This window comes from Ambystoma mexicanum, chromosome 6p (assembly GCF_040938575.1).
Source record: "Ambystoma mexicanum isolate Mex_15411 chromosome 6p, UKY_AmexF1_1, whole genome shotgun sequence".
NCBI classification, from domain to species: domain Eukaryota; kingdom Metazoa; phylum Chordata; class Amphibia; order Caudata; family Ambystomatidae; genus Ambystoma; species Ambystoma mexicanum.
This window is the reverse complement of record NC_090935.1, coordinates 481506610-481530860: the sequence shown is the minus strand read 5'-3', so window position 1 is coordinate 481530860 and position 24251 is coordinate 481506610. Positions and strand designations below refer to the sequence as shown.

At 45.9% G+C, this 24251-nt stretch overlaps 1 protein-coding gene across 2 annotated transcripts in view; it reads right to left on the bottom strand.

Moving 5' to 3' along the window:
- MTREX (Mtr4 exosome RNA helicase) overlaps positions 1-24251 on the bottom strand; it is a 1095475-nt gene that overhangs the window by 315938 nt on the left and 755286 nt on the right. For both annotated transcript variants that reach the window (XM_069627280.1, XM_069627281.1), the window contains exon 20: positions 19002-19112. In XM_069627280.1, the coding sequence (XP_069483381.1) occupies positions 19002-19112 (111 nt within the window). The remainder of the gene's footprint in view (positions 1-19001; positions 19113-24251) is intronic.

Sequence of the window (24251 nt, the reverse complement as noted above, 5' to 3'; positions counted from 1 at the left end):
ACAAAAGGATCACCAATCAGCATATGGGAAAAAAGCATAGAAGCACGTGCTTTTCCTCTACTCTTTCCTACTGGCAAAGGAGGAAGGTACGATGAGACCTATTCAAATATCAGCTTCAGAATACCGCTCATTACGGATGTATTCTGAAGATCCACATTTTGTCTAAATCTGGGAATACATATTCCACCTACTCTTTGAAAGTGAACTAGCAACTTTATGTTACGGAGTTGCACACATTAAAATCAGGATCACACTTTCAAAATATGACAGCTACACAATTATTACAAAAATTGTAAATAAAGGATGAGGTTTTACAATCAAATATTACAAATCTATTAGCAAATATGGGTGGTACTAAAGAGTACTGGTTTCGACGTCATGGAGATGTACGTTGTATGATCAGAAACCTTGGCCCACCCACTCGGTTTGTTACATTAAGTTGTGCAGAATATGCATGGGAAGATTTACATGATTTCCTACGCATATCAAATATATAACACCAGGAGAACTTTGTTCTTTGGATCCTGTTAATGTTTCAAGATATTTTCACCATCGCTTCATTGCTAGGCTACATTTTATTTGTAATAAAACTGTTCCTCCCCTTGGAGAAAAGAATACCAAGCCAGAGGAGCACCACATATCCACATGCTGTTATGGATTAAAGATGCTCCTAAATTTGGTCAAGACAGTGTTGCCACTGTTTTACAGTTTATTGAAAAATATGTCACTTGTGAAATTCCATCAGATTCCTCAAATAGTGATCTTCATGCACAAATTTTACAATTTCAAAGACATAAATGTGGCAAATATTGTCGTCGCAAAATACAAAAACAAAGGGAAACACTACACCAAATGCCGATTTTGGTTTCCCTAGACAAGTTACAAATACAGGTCAAGTGAACAACCTCATGTCTTCAGTTAGATATAGAGTTAAAGGTAAGTCACCTAAAAATACATATTACATAAAAAGAAAAGAAGAAGAAAAATATATCAATGATTACAATGCAATCATTGCCCACTTATGGAATGCAAACATAGATGTGCAGTACATTGCAGACAATTCTACTGCAGTTGCAAAATATGTCACAGCATACTTGACCAAAGCAGAAAAAAAGAGCTCCAAGACCTCTGGAATGGCCTGTCATCAGATAAAAAAAAAAAGTGTCTCAAAAATGATGGAGCTTGGGCATAAAAATACTCTCCCATAGAGAATGTGGATCATATGAAGCAGCTCATCGTTTAACTGGTACTGCATTGTATGGTAAATCTGAAAATATAGTATGTCTAAGTCTTGGTCCAGCTCAATCTAGAAAAAGTTCTAAAATCCTACGAAGATATAGAAACAATATCTAAACGGGATCCCAACAGCCAAGACATTTTAAAAAACAATTTATTGGCCATATACTACCCAAACGGAAGCAATACTTTGGAAACCATGTGTCTATACCACATAGCCCAAAACTACACATACAAAAATATAAAACCTGATGAAAAAAAAAGGTGCAGTTTAGTTAAACTCACTAAACCAAATTTAATTAATCATATCAAATTGTCATTGAAGACTCCTCAACATAAAGAAGTATATTACATGTCCCTGCTACAACTCTTTAAACCATGGAGAAAAGAAGAAGAAATACTAGAAAACTATGACTCATATGAAGATGCTTTCAAAGCAAAAGAAAACACTATAACTGATCTAAACTTTACACAATATAAAACAATGTTGCACAATGAACAGCAACACAAAGAACTCCAAGCCCAACTAGATAAAGACACTCTTGACAGTAGTCAACCTTCTGTAACAGGAAGCCAAGACCCACTGGGAGAAACACTAATAAATGAGGCAGAATTAGCTATGATAGAAGTAGAAAACACCATGTGTCAGTATGAAGATAAAGAAGACAACTATACTACAATCAAAACTAAACAACGAACATACAATTTTTGAAGAAGTAACAAAACAAATTGCCCATGGTGTACAACATGAAAATAAAGAGTGTTCCTGCCATAATTATAAACCTATACTACTGTACGTCAGTGGTGAAGCTGGTTCTGGCAAAACATTCCTAATCAAAATCATCAGTAAGTTCCTTCAACAATTGACAAACAACAAACTGTCAGCTGTTGTCACTGCCCCCACAGGTTTAGCTGCCTACAACATAGGTGGTGTCACGTTACACCGATTACTACTATTGCCAGTAGAACACCAGAACAAATTAGACTATTACAAACTTTCAGCAGAAGCTGCAATGGAACTACGCAGAGTATTGAAACAAATGAAAATGCTACTAATAGATGAAGTGAGCATGGTCTCCAACCTAATGTTGCCTTTGATTCATCTCAGATTACAAGAAGTACTCAAAACAAACTATGAAGAGCTCTTTGCAGGAAAACACATTATTGTTTTCGGAGATCTTCAATTGACACCAGTAAAAGGTGAGCCTATTTTTAATACATTAGGACACAAACTCTGCCTTAATACTGTTGGCAGCATTGGAAATGTGAACCTTTGGCAACATTTTCAATACAGAGAATTAACAGAAAACATGCGGCAATCTGCAGATCTAAATTATGCAAACATCTTAAAAAGTATCAGAGTTGGTATACCTTCTAAAGAAGAAGCAATTTTGAAAACTCGGCACATTAATGCACTTTATGGCGATAATGCATGTGCTACAGATGTTATGGAACAATTAGCCCACAAAAATGTCAATTGTATGGCCTTAATGCCAACTCTTGCAAGCTGTTTCAAATTCAATGAAATAATGTTAAGTAAAGAAATGCAACCAATAATGGAAATTAGCGCCACAGACAAACTAGATGTACATGGTATGACACTACCTATGTGTGACCAAGCCACAACAAGACTAAATATTTTAGAAAATTCAATCTCAAACACAGCAGGCTTAGAAAAGATATTAAAATTATCCTTAAATTGCAGAGTAATGCTTAAACGTAACCTTGACGTGGTCCAAGGACTAGTTAATGCAGCACTCGGTACAGTTGTTGGCTTTCAAACATACCCACGTGACACCAAAATTCAGTTTGTCAATATTCTCTTTGATAAACTTTCAGAAGTGAAAAGGATAGGACGCTCAGCAGCTCGATTCCTTCTCTTCAAAGACATGCTTGTATTGATGCAAGTAAAGTAAACGGTGATATTCCTTGCATTTTAGAATACAATAGACTTCGCTCACTATTCACCCCCCTATCTAAACACATTCTGTTCCACAAAAATTAAAAAGTTATGAAAGAAAAATAACAGAAATGCAACAGGATGTCACTACAAATCCTCCAAAAAGAGTAAAAGAAAGTAATACTTCATCAAGTACCACAAACATAAAAGAATCAATTAGGGAAAGTAAACATAGTACTTTTTCAAAGAAGAAAGACAAACTCCAAAAAAAGCAGTCGGATACAGAACTACCTGGTCCATTTAAACTCTCAAATATAGTTGGTGTAAGTTGCTATGCAAATGTAGCAATTAATATTCTATTTCAATTACCACCAATTGTTGACAACATTTACTTACACAGTACAGACCCATTGTGTATGCAAATGTTAGTACTTCACAGAAATGCAGCAAACCATCCTGATAACACAGTGTTTATGGAATAAGAATTGGACTACTGTGCTGGAATGGTGAAATTCACTATAAACTCACAGGAAGATCCACAAGAATTTCTAATGTACTTACTACAAGTACTGGAAAACAAAAACATACCTATAAATGAAATCTTCCAGATTGCATACATGTGGAAACATACATGCACTCTCTGCAACAATGTGACAAAAGAACAAATCCCCAATGAACGTTTTGTATATATATCAATACCTAATTGTGAATCCATTCCATTTTAGCAACTTGTACAAAATGCAAACCATGGTAGATTATATTCTACCTGCAATTCAGATAATCGCTCCACGTTACTAATACAAACACATAGTAAATAGGTAATACTAATGCTTCTACGTTACGATGCAGATGGTACCAAAAACAACTGCAAGCTGACTGGATTCACACATGGTCAAATATCACTTGGTAAGAAAACCTTCACAACAATAGGTATAATCTACCACGCAGGAGCCACAACCAATTCAGGGCAAATATAAAAAAGAAATGTGGATGGTTTCAATGTAATGATAGTACCATTACTCTAAAGCAGAGATTACCAGCAAATCTTACAAATGCTTATTTAATGTTCTTAAAACCAAAATTTGATAACTAAACTGTACTTCAACCCTAAGTAAACTTGTAGTAAAAAAATGTAAACGGTTAGAATATTCCAAAAGCTATCTAACTGCCCAAAGATTCTACAACTAATCAGATAAATGAATAACCACAAATTATGGCAAAAAAAAAAGACAGTTAGAATACGCCAATTGGTATCCAACTGTCCCAAAATTTAACAATATCCAAACAGATACATCAATACCACTAAAATATATCAAAAAATAGACAGTTAGAATACGCCTACTGGTATCTAACTGCTCCAAAATTTTATAATATCCAAATAAATAATATGTTACTGCTCCAAAAAATGCAACAAGCCTATGTATAAAACATTAGCCAGAAACAAGTGAACACTGAAAAACAAACAAACTAGCATAACAGAAAAAGTTTTTTTTTATCCAACATGGATTTTTTTTTCTCCCACAGACAAAATGATTTTAGCAACAAACACAAACTGAGCAAATTGCACAGTACTCTGGGTTGTAATCTACTAAATATGAGGGTCCCAAAAAAAAATGTTGATTATACAATGTAATAAGTCATTACAAAATACTAACATGCTATTTTCTTTTATCATCACAGAAATGAACAAGAAATACATGTACTCCAGTTACTAAACCAAACAGTAAGTATATTATACACTCTATGCCCTGGCCACAACCATTGCAGCATATCACACCCATAGTATCTTATAACTTTGTTCCGTATAAATTTGTTTTTGACCCAAAGTTATTAGCAACTATAAGTGCGATATGCTGCAGTGGTTGTGGCCAGGGCATACAGTGTTGGGTGCACGGCCAAATGGCCATGCACCAAACACTCTATGCCCTGGCCACAACCACCACAGCATATCACACCCATAGAGTAAAACATTTCAACTATGGCCTATGGAAACATTTAATGTGCGCAGACATTAGGAGTGTTCTTAGAACACTTTGAACTTGACAACGAACAATACGGACAGCGTCTTCAGGACAACCCCTACGAACATTTCAGGACACCGCGAGTGTTCTCAGAACACTTGCAACTTGCCAGAAAAGAATATGGACAACGTCCTCAGAACACCCCCAACGAACATTTCAGGACAATGCGAGAGTTCTTAAAACATTTTCAACTTGACAACGAACAATAAGGACAGCGTCCTCAAAACGCTGAAGCTTGCTTCCGAACAAAACGGAAGCATTTTGAGTCCTCAGAACACCCCCCATTCAGTTTATTTAGAACATTTCAGAACACCTGTGATGTCCGCAGACAAATCGAACACAACAAGAACGTCTACCACATGAAAAAACAACTTTGAATCTATCTCATACTCTCCCACCCTCCTACACACCAACACTCTACTAAATACAAATTTTGAACCAAGTTTCACCGGGCTGTCCGCGAAACCAAGATGGTGGGCGCCACCGAAAATCTGACGCGCTTCACGCTCCACACCGTCCAATCAGCAAACATGTTGCATGTCCGCGGACATGACGTAAACCGATCGGCCAATCAGGATAATGTCCACAGAGCTAACAGGGAAGAGTGTCCGCGGACCGAACACAGATATCACTAATTATTTATGACCCACTTTTTGATAATTTTAAAAAGAAACTACTGGACGGATTTACACCAAATCTGCAGAAGCATGATTTCGGGACCACGCCGCTGCTCCTGGTCCAAATTTGGTGAAAATCCGTCCAGCGGTTTGGGTTGTAGGCGCGAGCAAAGTTTTTTTCCCATTCAGTCTATGGGAACAAAATATTTGGGACCCCCCCTATAACTTTTTCCCCCCTGAACTAATCCTCACCAAACTCGGCAAAAAAAATTCAGAGTGGGCCATATACTTTTTTTTGCAAAAATTGGTGAGGATTTGTCCAGGGGGAGCGAAGTTATAAGCCGCCCAAAAAGTGCTCTTCCTATGGAAACACAAACTTAACTATAACTACATGGCCACTCCCGTGTCCAGTGTTGTCATGTAATCTCCCTGTGATAGCAGTGGGATTACTTCCTGTAAGGTCACCATACGAAACATTTGGGGTTTGACAAACTTGTTCGCTGGGCGCAGATCTAATACAGGGAGCATGGTTAGATCCTTTTTGGGTACAAGAAAGTACACTGAATAAATACCATCCGTTACCGGAGATAGAGGCACGACCTCTATAGCTCCTTTTTCCAGTAGCTGGTTCACTTATTGGAGAAGGATGGCGAGGTGTTCCGGTGTCATGCGTCGTCCCCTCGGGGGTCTGTATGTTGGGGAACTGTTGAACTCTATACAGTAGCCGCGGGCTACGGTGGATAGAACCCAGCGGTCTGATGTTATTCCCTCCCATGCTGGAAGAAAGGATGTTAACCGGCCCCCGACTGGCGATGCATGGGAGGGGACCAGAATCTTCGCATCATTTGCTGTCGTTGTTGGTGGCTTGGGAGCCTCTAGGGGTGGAACCCCGGCCTCTCCCCTTGCCACAGCGTTGACCTCTCTGATTGTACTGGCCACTATTACTTTGGTAGTTGTTGGCAGAATATTGAAGTTGTTGATTTTGTTGCTGGCGTTGGCCACGAAAAGAACGCTTGTTGCCAAATCCCCGCCTGTTAGGGGGCTTTGAGATTTGGTCCAAGGTCTTTATGGTATCAAATTCTTTTTTTGCATTCTCCAGTGCGTCAGCCACTGCCTTTCCAAAGAGGTTAGACACTTCAATAGGCTTGTTAATGAGCGCCGCTTGCGTTTTCGCCTTAAACCGGGAATTGCGAAGCCAGACGTGGCGCTTCAGCAGAATTCCCTGTACCAAAGAGCGGCCAGCTGTTTCTGCTGCATCGAGAGTATTCTTAACGATGCATTGGTTGACCAGAGACCCTTCATTAACTGTAGCTAGCAATCTAGTTTTTAGGTGTTCAGGAACTTCCTCGATGTCTTGCTTAAGCTTTCCCCATTGCGCATCAGCATAGCTTGCCAGCAATGTGTTATTATTGGCAATTCTAGTTGAGAACGCTGCCGAGGTGGTAATTCTTTTGGCTAGGGCATAAAGCTTTTTCCCCTCTTTATCAGGGGGTGCCTCGCTGGTAGACAGTGGAACCCCAGCCCTCTTCCTAGGGTTAGTCACCACTAAGGAGTCCGGGATTGAGTGACCGTTAATATATAGTGGGTCTCATTGAGAGGGTGAGAACAATTTTTCGATTCTTGGATTAACCCCTCTTACTAGTGCAGGGGTGGCCAGTGAAGGGTTGATTCGTCTCTTAACAGAGGCGAGTATTGGAATTGTTTGGCTGGTGGGGGGGTTTTCTTTGATAATCCTCTCCACGAAGTCAGTGTTTGGGGTGACTTCCCCAGTTTCGACCTCAAAATGTGCTGCTGCTTTCCTCAGCAGCGCATTAAAGGTGGGCTGGTCGTCAACAGGCGAAGGGTTCCTGACTGGTGTGGTTTGAGGAGACCTGTCTGGCTCTGTAGACCCTGATGGTGACTGCCAGGGATTTGTGTCACCCTCACCCGGGTATTCTTCGTACCCTTCCTCACTTATGTTAGAGTCCTCATGGAAGCCTTCTCCCTCTTGTTGGTTTTCATCATTAATGAACTCCTCCTGGAAGTGAGTGTCCTCTTCGGTGAGGTCGTAAGAGTTCATATCCTCCTGAAAGGGGTTATAGAACAACTTTGGGTATTTAGCCCTTGGACTTTCTAGGAGTACCTCCCTAGGTCTTTTAGATGTCCTATTTTCTGGAATGGCCATGAATCTGTCTAACTTGTCCATACAGGACTGGAACCTCTCTAAGGTCCACTGAGGTAGGCCAGAGCGGTCTGGGAGTTAAAAAGGAGTCTCTTCTCCTTGTATTCGTCTAGATCTGTCCCATAGCGTCGAAGATAAGGTGCCTTTGCCTTCTGAGAAGTGTTCTGGCAGGCTAGGGCTTTCCGTCGACGGCGGGAGCTGTCCCAGCTTAGTTTCCGGCGCCTTCAGCGTTTCTTTGGCCTTGTGCACGGTTTTCGGCGTGTCACTTGACGTCCGTCTCTGGCCGTCCTTAGAAGATATACGCGCGAGGCTTTCGGTGATCATTCTGTCTGCCGAGGGATCGCTCGCCGTCGCGCTAGGTACCGTTGAGTCTTTACTGGCAACATGTGCACTCTTACGAGGCGCGTCGCCGCCTGATGGTTTGGGGTTAACGCCCTTATTTCCAGAGTGCCCTGTTGCCTGTCGCAGGAGCGGTGGCAGGGAGGGCTGTCGACCCTTGCGGTCGGCGGAAGACGCCGGTGGGCCCGGCGCCTCCATTGGCGCTCTGGCTGCCTTCGTCTTCGACTAATGCGTGCCGTGGGGTATGTGTTTTTGAGATTTCTTATGTGCGTCCTTGTCGCCGGGGTGTTCATCCCCAATAAGCTGGGCGTGAGCCAGGCTTGTCGGGGCTGGGGACGGACGAAGAGGAGCGCGAACGCTCCCTCGAGAGGTCTACAACCTCCGTTACGGAGGCCGTGTAATCACTGTCCTCGTCACATTCGGCAGCAGCGGGCGAGGAATCTAACCTAGACATGGCGTAGGCCGCCCACCTTTTAACCCTATGGTCCTTTATCGTTTTGGGCTTCAGTAACTTACAGGCCGCACAGCCCTCCTCCTTGTGATCGAGGGGCAAGCAACGGATGCACTGTTTGTGCTCGTCTTTCCAGGTATATTTGCCTTTGCAAAGTGGGAAAAACCTAAAGGGCGTCCTCTCCATAGCTGAGGGCAAGAAGTGTGATTACGACCTCGAAAGAGAGGGAGGGGAAAGAGAAAGGCATTCTCGGAGAGAAAGAAAAAACCATACAACCCCACTCTCCCTACTGTGTAAGGCCGGCGAGGCCAGGCCATGTGTTCGGCGACACCGAAGGATCTCCTCCGCTCGTCCTTCCATCGAAGATCTTGCTCGGCGGAGAAACAGCTTGCAGCTTCGTCGAGGGAGGGATCTATACGTTAGATATTAGTAATAAATGACCAAGGGTCGAAGAAACGATTTCGCAATGTCTCGAGGAGCTCCGCATAGAGGCGACCAATAAATGGGCGGAAAGAAACTATGAGGGACCTCGACACGTGAGGAATTGTGGGTACAACGCACGTCACTATAGGGATAGTGTTAGACACGCCTTGTCGACGTCCCCTTTTCACCTACGAAAAACAAAATGCAATACTCCGCAGTGACCACTGGATGTCGGACTATGCACAGCATGTGATTCTAAGCAGATTAACAAACATCAGATATATATATATATATATAGATATATCTCATGGCCACGGAAGTATATATACATATTAATAGAGAATGAAAAAGGGGGAATAGAGAACCTATATGACCACCCCCCACTCTCCCTACTGATGGGGCCGAGGCTTTCCAAGGCCCGGAGTCTGTCGTGGCAGTCCTCGACGGTTGATTTCTCCGATCTTCACCGGCATCGGTAATTGAACTATAAAACGGTTTAGCACCGAAGGAACTCCGCAACGTGCGTCCGACTAGTATGGTGGAAAAAAACAAACTGAGGGTCCTACACGCGTAAGGGATCATGGGTACAGGGGATGTCACACTAGGGATAGTATTACTGGCATGCCCTGTTCGACGTCCCTTTTTGAGTTTCGAAAAACAAACTAATACTCTGCAGCTTCCACTATGCGCAACATGTGATCTGAGCAGATTTCACAAACATCAGAAATAATTTTATGGAGTCAAGTGTTGAGATAATGGCAGGAAGATGTGTTTATGTATGAATGCTTATAAGGAACAAGTTACTTACCTGTAACTGATGTTCTCCAGCATGGGTCTGGCATGGATTCACATGTTCATAAATATTCCCCGTCATCAGGCTGGGAATCCTCGGTAAAGAAAAAATCATTATCAGTTTTGTTTCTTATCTGTCTGTCTTAGTAGTAACCAATCACTGATCTCTGGGTCATACTGCCCCCAGCCAATGACTGCCCTCTCCCTAAGCCCCTCCCCTGGCAGCCATCCTCAGATTTGGTAGCACGTAAAGTGGCAGTATGACCAAGTGAAGAGCCGCAGAGGGGGAAGGAGGGAGGGTTTGCATGTGCATCCATGCCAGACCCATGCTGGAGAACAACAGTTACAGGTAAGTAACTTGTTCCTTCTCCAACATGGGGTCTGGCATGGATTCACATGCTCATGAATATAAGAATACATAGCAGTACACACATGCACAACCACGGGAGGTGGCAACAGGCTGAACATTAAGCATCTCTTAACTCCTAACCAGGCTCACCTTAAGCGAACAGGTTGCGCAGCACTGCTTGGCCGACCCTGGACTCCTCCCTGGAGACCCGATCGACGCAGTAGAATCTTGTTAAGGTGTGCGTTGACCTCCACGTAGCAACCCTGCAGAGGTCCAGCAGGGGCACACCAGATGGGACCGCCGTGGTAGCATCGATCGCTCTGGTCGAATGGGCTCTCGGACGGCCAACCGGTGACAGTGCATGATGCAGCCAGAGAGCCATCTGGAAATGGAAGCCTTCGAGAGAGCCTTCCCTTGATTCACAGGTCCAAAGTTCACAAACAGCTGTGATGTCTTCCGAAAACTCTTTGTGCGGTCCTCGTAGAACTTCAGCGCTCTAGCTATGTCCAGCGAGTGCAGAGTCCTCTCGGCCTGCGACGAAGGGGACGGAAAGAAAACCGGCAACACCAAGACCTCGTTGAGGTGGAAGTCCGACGGCACCTTGGGCATAAAGGAGGGGTGCGTCCTCAGCACCACCCTCATGTCGTGAAAAGTCAAGTATGGAGGCTTGCAAGATAGGGCCTGGATCTCTCCCACTCGTCGTGTGGAGGTGATGGCCACGAGAAATGCTGCCTTCCACAACAGGAACTTCAACGGCGCCGAATGCATAGGCTCGAATGGGGCCCCCCCCATGAGCCTAGTCAGCACCACGTTGAGCTCCCAGGCCGGGGCAGGGGCTTTCACCGGCGGGAACGATTGGAATAGTCCCTTCATAAACTCCTTCACCAGGCGATGAGACCACAAGGACGCCTGTCCTATAGTTCTGGTGTATCGGGAGATGGCAGCCAGATGCATCTTCATGGAGGCGTGAGCCAGTCCAGCTTTGACCAGTGACAGTAGGTACGGCAATACTTGAGGGGCCGTAATCCGCAGAGGGTTAATCTTCTGTGCACGGCACCAGACAGAGAACCTCTTCCTCTTAGGTCCATAGCACTTAAGGGTTGAGGATGCCCTGGCTTTTGCAAGAACCTCTCCGCAGGCAGCCGGGATATCGTATCCTCCAAACTCTAGTGCTGCAGGAGCCAAGCCTGCAAGTTCACCGACTCCGGGTCGTGATGAAGAATGGCGCCTCCTCCTCTGGAGAGAAGATCCGCGTCCGTCGCCAGCTTGATAGGTGGGGACGCTGACAAGTCCAGAAGGTCCGGGAACCAGATCTGTCTCGGCCACGCCGGTGCGACGAGGATCATCCTGCACTTGGACCTCTTGAGCTGGTTGACGAGACGGAGCGGCAACGGAGGGAACACATACAGGAACAGGTCACCCCAAGGGAACGAGAAAGCATCGCCCATGCTCCTCGGCTGGGGAAACCTGCTGGTGAACCTCTGGCACTTGGAGTTCGTCGTTGTCGCAAACAGCTCCATCTGGGGTTTGCCCCATCGTTGAAAGAGCCGATCCATCTGGTCCTGGCGTAGTTCCCACTCGTGGCACGAGCGCAGCTCCCTGCCGAGTGAGTCGGCGATGGTGTTTTTTATTCCTGCCAGGTGGAAGGGAACCAGAAACATCCCCTGGGTGATGGCCCAGTGCCACAGATCCTGGGCCTCCTTGGATAGGGCTGGGGATCTGGTGCCTCCCTGCTTCCGGATGTAGAACATCGTGGTGGTGTCGTCGGTGAAGATCTTCACCACTTTGTCCTTGAGGGACGGAAGGAACGATTTGAGCACCCAGAACACGGCTCGTAGCTCCAGGATGTTGATGTGGAGAGACCTCTCCTCCGGGAGCCAGAGGCCTCTTGCATGGAGATCTCCGGTGTGGGCCCCCCATCCCTCCAGGGAGGCGTCAGTCGTCACCGTCTCCTGATACGCCGGGGTCTGAAAGTCTGTGCCTGCCATGAGGTGCTCACGGGTACCCCACCATAGAATCGCCCGACAGAACTCCTCGTCGAGCGGGATCCTGTCTTCGAATGTACCCGCCGCTTGAATCTAGTGGGCGTCTAGGAACTCTTTTAGCGGACGCATCCAAAGTCTGCAAAGGGGCACAAGGTAGATGCATGAGGACATCATCCCGAGGAGGGACTTGATGGACCTCACCCTGGCCACGTCTGTGGCTAACAGGCGCAGCACCTTGCCCAAAATGGCTTTCGTCCTTTCTTCCGACGGAGATGCCAATCGCTCCACTGTATCGAGCTTCGCTCCCAAAAACAGTGCCACCTGCGAAGGAACCAGGTGGGATTTGGGGTAGTTTATGGCGAATCCCAGTTCCGTGAGCAGGCAGACGGTCCTCGCCGTGTGCTCGACAGAGTACTCTTGACCTTGCACGGATTAGCCAGTCGTCCTGGTAGGGGTAGACGTGGATCCCCTGCAGGCGCAGCAGCGCCGCCACTGGGGCGAGGCTCTTGGTGAACACCCTGGGTGCCGACTTCAATCTGAACGGCAGGGCTCTGAATTGGTAGTGACGCTCCTGGACTACGAATCTGAGTAACTTTATGTCCTTTTAGAATGGGGATGTGGAAGTAAGCATCCTCCCGGTCCAACGACGATAGGAAGTCGCCCTCCTCCAGCTGTCCCAGCACGTGCTGGATGGCGACCATCCTGAATTTCTGTGCCTTGAAGTACGTGTTCAACCGACGCAGGTCCCGGATGGGCCGCCAACCGCCTGTCTTCTTTCTGACGAGGAAGTACCTCGAGTATACTCCGGAGCCCCGGAGCCTCTTGGGGACGAGCTCGATGGCACCTTTCTTGAGCATCGCCCTTACCTCCAACAGTAGTTGAAGGGACGTGATTCTCCTTCCTGACCACTGGAGGAATGCGAGGACACTTTTGAAATTCTAGCGAGTGTCTGCGGGCCAGGGTATCCAGCACCCAACGGTCGGTGGAGATGGACTCCCACACGCTGATGAACTTCGTCAGCCGGCCTCCCACCGGGGTGCTTCGGTGGGGGCCCGATGCTACGGCCAGTTCAGTCCTGCTTGGAAGAGGCCTTGCCACCTTGGCCTCCTTGATGACGGCAGCGAGACCCTCCTTGCTTGCCGCGGCCTCTGTAGGCCTCCTGGGACAAGGAGCGGGCCGCCTGGCGGTAAGTAGAAGAGCCACCGCTGGATCCCTTGGAGGCTCCCTGTCTGCCTCCGGAGCTCCGAAAGGGCCGCCGTTGCTGAAGGACTCCTAGGGCTCGGGCTGTCTCCGTGTCGGTCTTGATGGCCTGGAGGGACTCATCCACCGTCTTCCCAAACAGGTTGTTGCCGAACGGCATGTCCAACACTCTGGTCTGGACGTCCTGGCGAAAATCCGCCGCCTTGAGCCATCTTCATCATCGAAGGCAAACCCTGTTGCCCAGCTGGCGAAATCCGGTATCGGCAATGTCAGTTACCACTGTTATGGCATAATCCGACACCATCTCACTTTCCTGCAGAATCTGTAGGGCATCCACCCTCTTGTCGTCCGGTAGGAAGTCTAGCAGTGGAGCTATCCTGAACCAAAGCTCCCCGTCGTAACGGGCCACAATCGCTAAGGCATTGGCCACCTTAATCGTCGTCGACGAGATGACTCATCGTCCCATGAGTCCGACTTCTTGCCCTCGCTGTCCGGCGGGGAAGTGGAAGCCGGCGCACCTGCCGCTTTCTTCTTGGCCGCTGCCGAGATGACCGAGTCCGGCGTGGTCTGGGCCCTGAGGCACAAGGGGGGGCGGCATCGGGGACCCGGTACTACTTCTCGTACCTGTCCCTTTTGGCGGGTGTCATGGAAGGGTTCTTCAGGATAGCCAGCCCCTCGTCCCAGATGTCGAGCAACGGTACCGCAATGACCGTCTTTCTCTTGGCCTCCCGTCGCTGGTAAAGAAAACCTTCCTTTTTCTGTTCCTCAGGGCAGAGCTGGAAGAGCTCGGATGCCCTGGCTATCATGGCGTGGAAAGAGCCAATTTCGTCGGGTGGAGAAGCCCGAGGGGGGAGTGGGGGGGGATGCAGGAATGTCCGTTGTATCATCGCCGCTGTCGTCGTCCGTCGCCGTATCATCCCGAGGGTCCGGCGAGGTGGATGCGGGGTCCATAGGCCTCGTGGGCACGAAGGGCGGTGCAGGGTGGACTCTCCTCCGCTTGTTCGGAGGGCTTCCCGACGATCCTGGTTCTGGATCCTCCGTCGGGGTCCGTGGTAACCTCGTCCTTCTCTCAGTACATAAGGATTGGATTGCCAACAAAATGGCCGCCAAGCTATCCTGGGGCTCGGGCAATGGCTGCGACGGGCGGGATGGCTGCTCCACTGGGCCCTCGTTGTCGCCATTGTCACTATCTTCGATCACATCAGCGGGAACCTTCCCCTGGGATCGAACCTTCTCGAAATTCTCGCTGAGGCTTTCGAAACTTTCGTTGAGGCCTTTCACGGTTTCCACCGGATCCTCCTCGGAGGCTGAATCTGAGTCCGTAATGGCCACCGCCCCCGCCCCCCCCTCTTTTTCCACGGGGGTCTTAACGATGGTCTGGAAAGAGGATTCCCTCCACTGTGGCAGGGAAACTCTGGGCCCCGAGGCCGCCTCCACTGGCGTAGTCTCTGCTGGCTTCGCCGGGGCCGCTGCGACAACCTCGATAGAGGCCTTTGCCTGGTGGATCAAGGCCCTCACCACCTTAGGTGCGTCCTGGGCTTTCGCTTTTGGGGGGGGGGGCCCATCGCCTCGCCCCCCCTCGGCTCCCTTCGAGATCGACTGGGGCCTTTCCAGAAGCTTATCCGGGTTCTCGGACTTCCTCTTCCCCGAACCAGAGCGCTGGCTCGCAGTTGATCGTGCCGGGGAAGTCGCGCCCTGCTTCGCAGCCGAAGAGCCCGACCTTTCGGTGCCCGCGGACTCGCGGTGCTTCGCCTTCTGTTGGGCCCCCGTCGCCGGGGCGCCCTCACAGGACTTAAGACCACTTGGACTTTTTCCTCGCCTTCTCACCTGCTGTGCCCTTCTCCAGCCAGACGGCGAGGCGGGAACAACGATCTTATTTGGTCCATTCCGACAGGTTCTTGCAGAACGCACAGTCCTTCTCCACGTGCGTCTTGTCCTCATGAAGGCAGTTGAGACATCTCGAATGCTCATCCTCCTTGAAAACATTTTGCAATCCGCATCCCGGGCAGCTCCTGAACAGCTTGGATCCGGGCGTCGAGCTTCCCTTTTCCTGGGCCAGGTCCGTTGAGGTAGGCCTCAGATCTTCTAGAATCCTCCAAGAAGCGTAACTCAACAAAAAACTTCACCCTTGAGGGGCGTAGAAGAATTCCGAAACGGGTCCCCGTTATCGGAAGTAGAAACGGTGGAGCTTGAGGCTCGATTAAACCGAAAAATGAGAAAATCTCCTGAAAAAGCGCAAAAACGCAGTAAAAGCTCGAGAGCTAAAGCACGAGGACTACCAACACTTGAACGTGCGGTAAAAATCTGAGGATGGCTGCCAGGGGAGGGGCTTAGGGAGAGGGCAGTCATTGGCTGGGGGCAGTATGACCCAGAGATCAGTGATTGGTTACTACTACGAAAGACAGATCAGAAACGAAACATACCGATTTTTTTCTTTACCGCTGATTCCCAGCCTGACGACTGGGAATATTCATGAGCATGTGAATCCATGCCAGACCCCATGCTGGAGAATAGTATATTATGCTAAACAAGAGCGACAAAGTATTCCTGCATATTCAGCATAAGGTTATGTAGCCTGTCCCACACGGAACCCAGCCATGCTGGAAATTGCTGCAGATGAAGAATGGAAGAGACTGCAGCATCCCTTCTATGGCAGGAAGGGCCATTTTGGAGGAGCTCTGGTGGTATCCAGTGACCAAGTCAAGAGTATTTAAGCCCCAGGCCCAGCACAAGTCTTCAGGACCTGGGAGCCAGCCACAGACAACAGAATGCTGGTCAGAAATGGCAGAGTTATCTGCCATTTCCCCCAATCGTCATGATCTTTAAAGATTAAAGTTTTGTCATCGCTTCCAAGATATACTCATGGATTATGGATTTTAATTCCCCTGAGGTGCGCATTTACTCTGGTTTGAGCGTGATTATGGGTCCCCTGCATTTAAGGGCGTCCCTGTAAGTTGGGTGTTTGCATTCACCGCCACGGATGGGGCGAACTCAAAGTACTTAGAAGCATGCTCCAACTGGCTGGATCTGGGTGAGGCATGCCCCTGTGAACCACCCAGGGTAGAGGTCTTGGCATTGAGCCACACCACCAACCTGCTGTGCCGATCCTGGATGGTGCGCTTGGTAAAGCCACGACAGATCTCGCAATCCTTCATCTTGTGCGTTGGGTGAAGACAATAGATGCACTGGGAATGCCTGTCCTCCATGAACACATTCCTCAAACCGCAGCCGGTGCAGAGCTTGAAGAGCGAACCCCCGTCCTTCGCCAACATGGTCCAGAGCGCCGTGCATGCCTGATGGCCTTCTGGAATCGAAGAAAAAACACTTGACAATTCTGCCCTGAAAGATGAAGACAAACGGGTCCCCGTTAGTCTGGTGAAGAAACAATAGAGCACATGGGCTTGAACGACCAAAAATAGGAATTTCCTAGAAAAAAGTGTAGAAAACACAGAAAGCTCTAAGAGCAAAACACGAGTACTCCCAACACTTGGACGTGCGGTAAAAATCTGAAGATGGCTGCCAGAGGAGGGGCTTGGGGAGAGGGCAGTCATTGGCTGGGGGCAGTATGACCTAGAGCTCAGTAATTGGTTTATAGGAGAAAGACAGTTTGTAAATCAAAGTGAGCATGTCAAAGTTATATAACACTTTGTCCTTCTGGTGACTCTAACGTCCTCAGAACTACAGACCTCAGCACACCAATCCGTACCTCACAATCTCACCATACACCCTACACCAATTCACCAGCTTCCTCACCTATCCTTCAGAAAAGGGAACTCCCCCACGCAAACAACCTTGCTCCCTCTCTTATCATACATCCACTTCACTGACTTAACCCATCCTATCCACCTTTTATAATATACCTCCCAACCAGCCCACAAGAATCTACACCCCCGCTACAAATCTGACCTCATCTATCTTTGCACCTCAACTAAGCAGACACCAACTTCAACCAACCTCAACACGCCAGAGGTTACAATAGGACTCAAACATTTATTCATAAGCACAATATACAGCATGCAACTGTACAACACAGAACTCAACTAATGTACATACACCAAAGTGCCTACACCTGGTCAACAATACAAGAGAAGGATGCCAAGTTTACATCACATTCATATCGCAATATCCACCAATTCCACATTACTCACTATGAACTTGCAGAGCCTCCCTTAAATGCCAAACAAACCAAGCCCCCGCAAACACCACACAAAGCCAGCCACACACAATCCCACAATGGCATCCCCTCAGCCTCAGTTTCCCCTATAAACTGGCCATACTAATTTGTTGAAAGTACTTTAAGGTTGGGTCCTGCAGCCGTACTGCCTTTTCCTCTGCATGTCTTCAAAAGGTGGGCTTGTATGTGTTATATGTGCTTGTATAGGGCTAGCTGACAGCAAGAGTGTGAGGAAACGCGCATCTTTGCCTAGGAGCTAGCCAATCCCAAACAAAGCCAGCCCATCGGCTAAGCGACGACTCAAAACTATATAGAGAAAGTGTTCCCAGGGTAAAGATTCCCATTTCACTTGAAAAGACCCAGGGCAATGATTACTACTTCACTTGCAAAGACACACATCAATCAATGATGAAGAATTGGTAGTCCGGATGCAAAATAATGATCTCATATCAAATATTTTTTTGTAATAAGGTTTTGAAAAGTAAAATGTTCTTTTTTTGCATTATTTGAAATTCGAATTAATTGAACCAATTAAAAATGAACATTACTGTATTCATTTTCTCAAATTCAAAACTAAATGATTACTGGAATCATTTGCATATCTATCTAAACAAATGTATATCTGAGCTAAGACATTTGTAAATAAAAGTACATTTCACTGCATCAGGTCTGCTGCTTTTCTGATTAGTAGAAAACTCTTGGTTTCAACTATAATGGCTGCTGCATAATTAGTACAAGTGCTTAAATTCTGCACTTTAAGTGACGCCTCAGAACCGAGACAGCTTGAAGCCTTCAGTCTCAGAAATTGGTAACATACACTACTTACTAGTACTAGTAGTCAACACAGTGAACCAGAACTTAAAACCATATTACTTTTTCCTCAGCAACTTTACATTCAATATTACTCTACTCTCCAATCTAATTACTGCTACCTTTTGCTTGTTAGATTTTATTTCTAGTTTTGTTTTTCATCCACAGCCAGTCAACTGAAACTGATTTCTGGTCTTTCTTCCAATCTCCCCAAAAGCTTTCCACAAACAGAACATTGCGCCGTATAAAACCCAATAACACAATACATTATTCAAAGCCTTGTACAGAACCTCTGGAATAGAAAATTGTTATTTTGTTTTAGAACATACGGCTTACATCAGACCCACAAGATAAAAAGGCTATTTTAATTGCTGCTACATTCATGCCCTGCAGCCAGAGTCAGCCAGTCTCCAAACATGAAATTCACAAGCATCCAGGTGAATTTTAAGAATGTGTTTAAGTTCAGAGGTCAATAAAGACATACAAGAAAGACCAGAGACACTCACTTTTGGCAATGCAAAAGTAGAACTACAGAAAACGTACCTGAATTGATTTCAACACACTTTGCCGATTGTCTACAGGACGGAGATCTTTAGGAATGTACAACCTGACACTACTAATAGAGGACAAAAGGTGTAACAAAACAGGAACAACCTGAAGGAAAAAGCAGCAATCCAAACGTTAACATGGTTGACAATACACTGTAAAGTTTACAAAGCCGACATGTGGCACATATATTAAACAATAGTAAGTTAGATGAAAATTAAAAGTGGTTAAGTAGTAGATATTAAAAGACAATACACAAAAGAGTAAAATTATAATGTAGCCATGAATACACTGATGCTAAAAATGCCTGTTCATAAAACTGCTTGCCGGATATTATAAATAAGGTAAGAAATCTCAAGTTGAGTGCTAGCTACCCAGTCATAAAGGTCAACCATACCCCAGCATTAATTTCAGTTCTTCACATGTAGGCAGCACCCCATTTCATACGGCAAGAGAAAAATTACACTCCCCAATAGTGAGTACACTTTCTTGCCTGTTAAAAAGTAGTATTTAGGAATAGAATCACGTCATATTTATTGCAGTCTTAATATTTTAAAGTGTACATAGTAAATGCATCTTAGGCCCAAAGGGAAACTGGTGCAAACCAATGCAGGCAATCCAAAAGAGCACACACACCAGACAAATAAAAACAATGCAGAGGCAGTACAATCTAATACATATAAAAAGAAAAGTAAAATAAGAAATAAAAACAAGTAAAAAAAAAAAAATAGGTAAAACTGAACAAATCCAGATTCAGAGACTGCATGCAAATGGCTGAATCAAGTAAAATAAAATGTTTTTAGGGCTTACTTAAAATATGCAATTGTAAAAGAAGATGCAGTTCATTCCAGAGATCAGGGCAAGGAAGTTGAAAGCACGCTTGGCGGCCTTCTCTAGCTTTATCTGAGGCACAATCAGTGAATTGCTCTGGTTACATCTTAAGGTGCGCACATGTTTAACACGCAAACTGTTTCAGGTAAGCTGAATTTTTCTCCGAAATACATTTATGGGTGATGGCGAGGATACTGAACTTTAAAAGCTCCATCACTGGTAACCAGTGCATCAACTATTAACGCAGACAAAAGTGGAATTGAATTCCAGGTTATAATGTTGCTTCAGAACACCAAGCCAAATGGGCAGTTTTTAATTGACATACTAATGAAATCATATGTTTGCATCCCAGCATATTACAGACGTTGTAGACATGGACTAAAGGACTATCTGAATTGAGTACAAGACAGTTCTATTGGTTCATAAAGTATTTTATGACTTTGTGGCTTGTCAAACGTTGACTTTATGTAATTACTTATCTTCAGGACCAGCAGAAATGCACAGTAGATCTTTCATCAAGCCTTTGAAATGGTCAAAGGTTTAATGTGTTACTGAAAATACAACTAGGTTTTGTTCAAATTTACGTTGTTTCAAAGCAGAATGACTAGACAAGGTTTTGCAGTTTTCTTTTATTGCACAAACAAGTTTAGGATTTCAATTTAGAATAATGATGAAATGAAAAGAAGTTGTTTTTAGACTTGCTGTAGAAGACCCTGTTCTCAAACTGTGTTGACGACATTTCTAACTTTGGTTATGTGGGATGTCCTAACCCACTAGTCTATGCCCTGCAACATCGTTGTCCGCGGTTTTCATAAAAAACAACGGAATGGCCGCCGAAAAGCCTTATGCGCGCTAAAAATCTCTGAACGTGCACAGGAAAGCCTGAAAAATAGGCCCCCAATCCATTTTTCCTATGTCAGTGGTAACACAGGAGACCACTACCAAAACCTATCATTTGGCTGCCTACAGAGTAAAATGAAACTACTTGAAAAAGCAGTGCTGCATTGCAAGGGAAACAGAACTGCTTGAAAATCTGTTTTTCTTGGCTGTGGAAAGTGCAAAGAAATCATGCTTCCCAAACAGAACAAAAAAATCCAACATCCTTGTTGGGTGTTAAACATCACTATTTAAAGAATCCACCTATGCACAATGTCAGCAGAAGCACATTTCATCATAAGAAAATCCACATTTAAAAGGTGCTTGCATGGGAAAAATATGTCAGAAATGGGTGCAGTACCGCTGCTCGCCTGTGTCAGAAGCTGGCATTTACTTAACCTGTCATTTAAAACTTGTACATTAAAATCAAAGTATGGAAAAGAAGAGACTTCCCATCAAAAGCAATATAGGTTGTACAATTCAATCTCTATATTTTAAAAAGGCTGGAATTAAGAGATTTGTGGCTATATTTGTTAAAAGTGTTAATTGTGTTTTTATAAAAGACTATTTTAAACATTGTTTTAAAAGTGAGTTAAAGCCAGCCACACTGGGCTTCAAAGCCATTCCACAGCTTCTCCCAAACAAAGGAATCCCCCCGCCTGCTCTCTGCTGAGGAACTGGCAGGGAGTTGTGAAAGGAAGTGGGAGGGGACTTTTGCCTGTTGTCATGGTGCGTGCTCCGAAACCCCTGGAACTGTTGGGCCCACCCCAGTCCCTGTCACCCAGAAGGACTTATCAGGCCCCAAGGAAGTGCCCCAGAGCCTCATGGACTCAGTCCTGGCGCCGTTGTCGCCAGGCTCATGAAATGGGCTGAACTTATGGAACTACTTAACCTGCCTAGCGAGGCTGAGCCTTCTGTATATCCAGGGTGTGGCAGAGGGACTACTTTTCCTGAGAGACAGGGTGTGGTAAAGGGACTGCTTCACCTGGAACTACTTGCAGGGCTATTTAAGCCACACCCTGCAGACAGAACACGCTTTGCGTTATTCTGCACTCCTGCAGCATAACTATCACCGTGTCTGCTCTGTCCTCGAGTTTCTACAGCCACGCCCATCTGAGAATTCCATCCATCGGTGCCTGGAAGAAGAAAAGGAGAAGAACAGGTGTTAATACAGCGACAAAGCCCTTACCTGCAATTCCGTCCATCGGTCTCATCTCCAGCTGGTATTTCGACCGCCGCCCCTGTTGGGAAAGGACTTCTGCGCATGCTTCCAATACCCACCCCGGATTCTGCATTCCTCCGGGTTAGTTCGATGCGGTTCTTCCATTCTTCATCTTGGGGCCGCGCCGCGCCTGCAAAAAGGGAACAGAAAACAGCAGGTTAGTGGCGCACAATACAAAAACGAACAATTGTTCAGCCATCCAGCGCCACTCATCCGTGCTAATACTCACCTGGAGGCAACCAGTTCAGCATCCTAGGAGAGTCAATTCTTCTAACCTTCCGTACGAAACCGCGTCTGCAAGAAAGACAAAACAGGTTTAAACCTGTGAACAATAAGACTTTGAGCATCTATACCAAGCTGTCATTGGGATAGAGACTTACCTGATTAATCCAAGCATTCCCGAAACACAGCAACAGACACTCCGGAACAGTGAAGTAACTGTGCCCAGAGAAAGACAGCCTACTGCGCCCCGGCTGAAGGTCAAGCAGGACGGAGAGCCAACCTCATCGAACTCAAAGTTGAGCAGGAGAGGAGTCGGGCATCAGAAGGTTGCAGGAAGTGGGACCAATCCAACCCCCTCATTAGCTAACATCTTGTTTCAACATTACAGGCTAACGCCTCCTGGGGAGATAACAGGGGAGAGGACACCATCATACCATCAAAACTACGCCAGTATAGATATCGGTCATGCGACTACATGCTACGCCCCCGTGGAGACCAGGTAAGCGTGACACCTGTTGCTCTGACAGGAGACAAAAGACTCCCTTAAACGAAAGGAAATGCACATTTGGGCATCAACAGAAACCAGCTGCTGGAAGGAAGAGGCTCAGGTTGCTGTTGGCTCAGCCAAACCTTGGAGGCGGGGCTAGACTGAAATGTGCATCTGGAACTAAAGAAAACAGTTTTGACAAAAAGACTCATAGAAAACTGTGCCGTACATGTAAAAATCTGGAATTTATAGGTTGTTAAAATGAAAATGTTGGTCACGGTTTAAAACTACTCTGGAATTTGTGCGATGTTCAGAGACTGAATCACGAAAATGTTGATCTTGTAGTAATTGTGATAATGCTAGGAATATGAAAATTTACAGGACCATGCCCAGATGTTATGCGCATTTATGTGGAAACATTTGTACAGATCTGACACTGGGTAAACAACCAAAAGCGCGAAAAATTCATTTGTGAACCGGAACTCTTAAGAAGATGGCACTTGGACAGATACGTGCCTTATTTCATTTGGGATGTAAATATGTATTATTAGCAAGTTGGTGATATTATAAATATGCTTGATATGAAAAATATATTTTCTGTCTAGAAACAAAGGGGGGGGGGTTCCCTGAACCATAAACACAGCGTCATCATGACTCTGGTTTCCTTCTCAAATCAGGAGAGAAGGAATACTTTGACCAATCAGTTTCCTAGAGGGTGGGCTTAGTATAATCAGCCTCCCCACCCCCTTGGGAAATACATAAATAGGGACTGTTGAGGACCTAGAAAAACAGACACATTCACCAACTGATTTACTGGCGAAGCGCTCTGCAGGAAGAATCCAGATCCAGACTCCAGAACTCTGAAAGCAGAAGGCCCAATCCAAAACTGAACCCTTCTCAGCTGGCCTTTAAAATCTTGCAACCTGATTTTAACCCCAAACTTCCAAGGGGCACAACAAATTCAACAGCCTGGCTGTGCTGTTCTGCTTCTTGCCAAGAACCTTTGCTAGAACCCAGGGATCCAAACCAGTAGAGCAGAGCTGTAACCCAGAACCAACCCATCAGATCCAGTCCAAGAGGCCGTGCAGAGACAAGAGAGTGCCTTGCTGAGTGCAGAACCAAGCGCCTGAATCCTGTCCGGAGGCAAGCAGATTCCAGTCCAAAACCCTTGACCAGATCCTGACGGGCCTATTCCAAAACCACAGTTGTGAGTATTTAGCATAGAATTGTCCATAGCCAATCTCTTATCCTTAAATAATCCCAACCAACCCATTCTATCATATCCATAACTGCATTACAGAATCTCTTGTCGGTCTTAAATCCTTCTCTCATCCATATAGTCCTGTGATAATTGTAGTGATTAATCATCGTTGCACTAATATAGTTGCTGAAGAAAGGCAAGTGTCGCAGTGGACAAAGATCAGACAGAGGCGGCTCTGGACTGGTGGCTGTACCGTTGGGATCTCACATCTTCATAGCCCCTTAGTGTAAAGCCAATCCTTGTTTGTAATATTCAAAAGCGCATCTTTCATTTGAAATCTTGACTCTGAGAAAAATCGACCTTTACTAAAACCTTCATAACTTCTGAACCGTACATGCTAGGAACGAA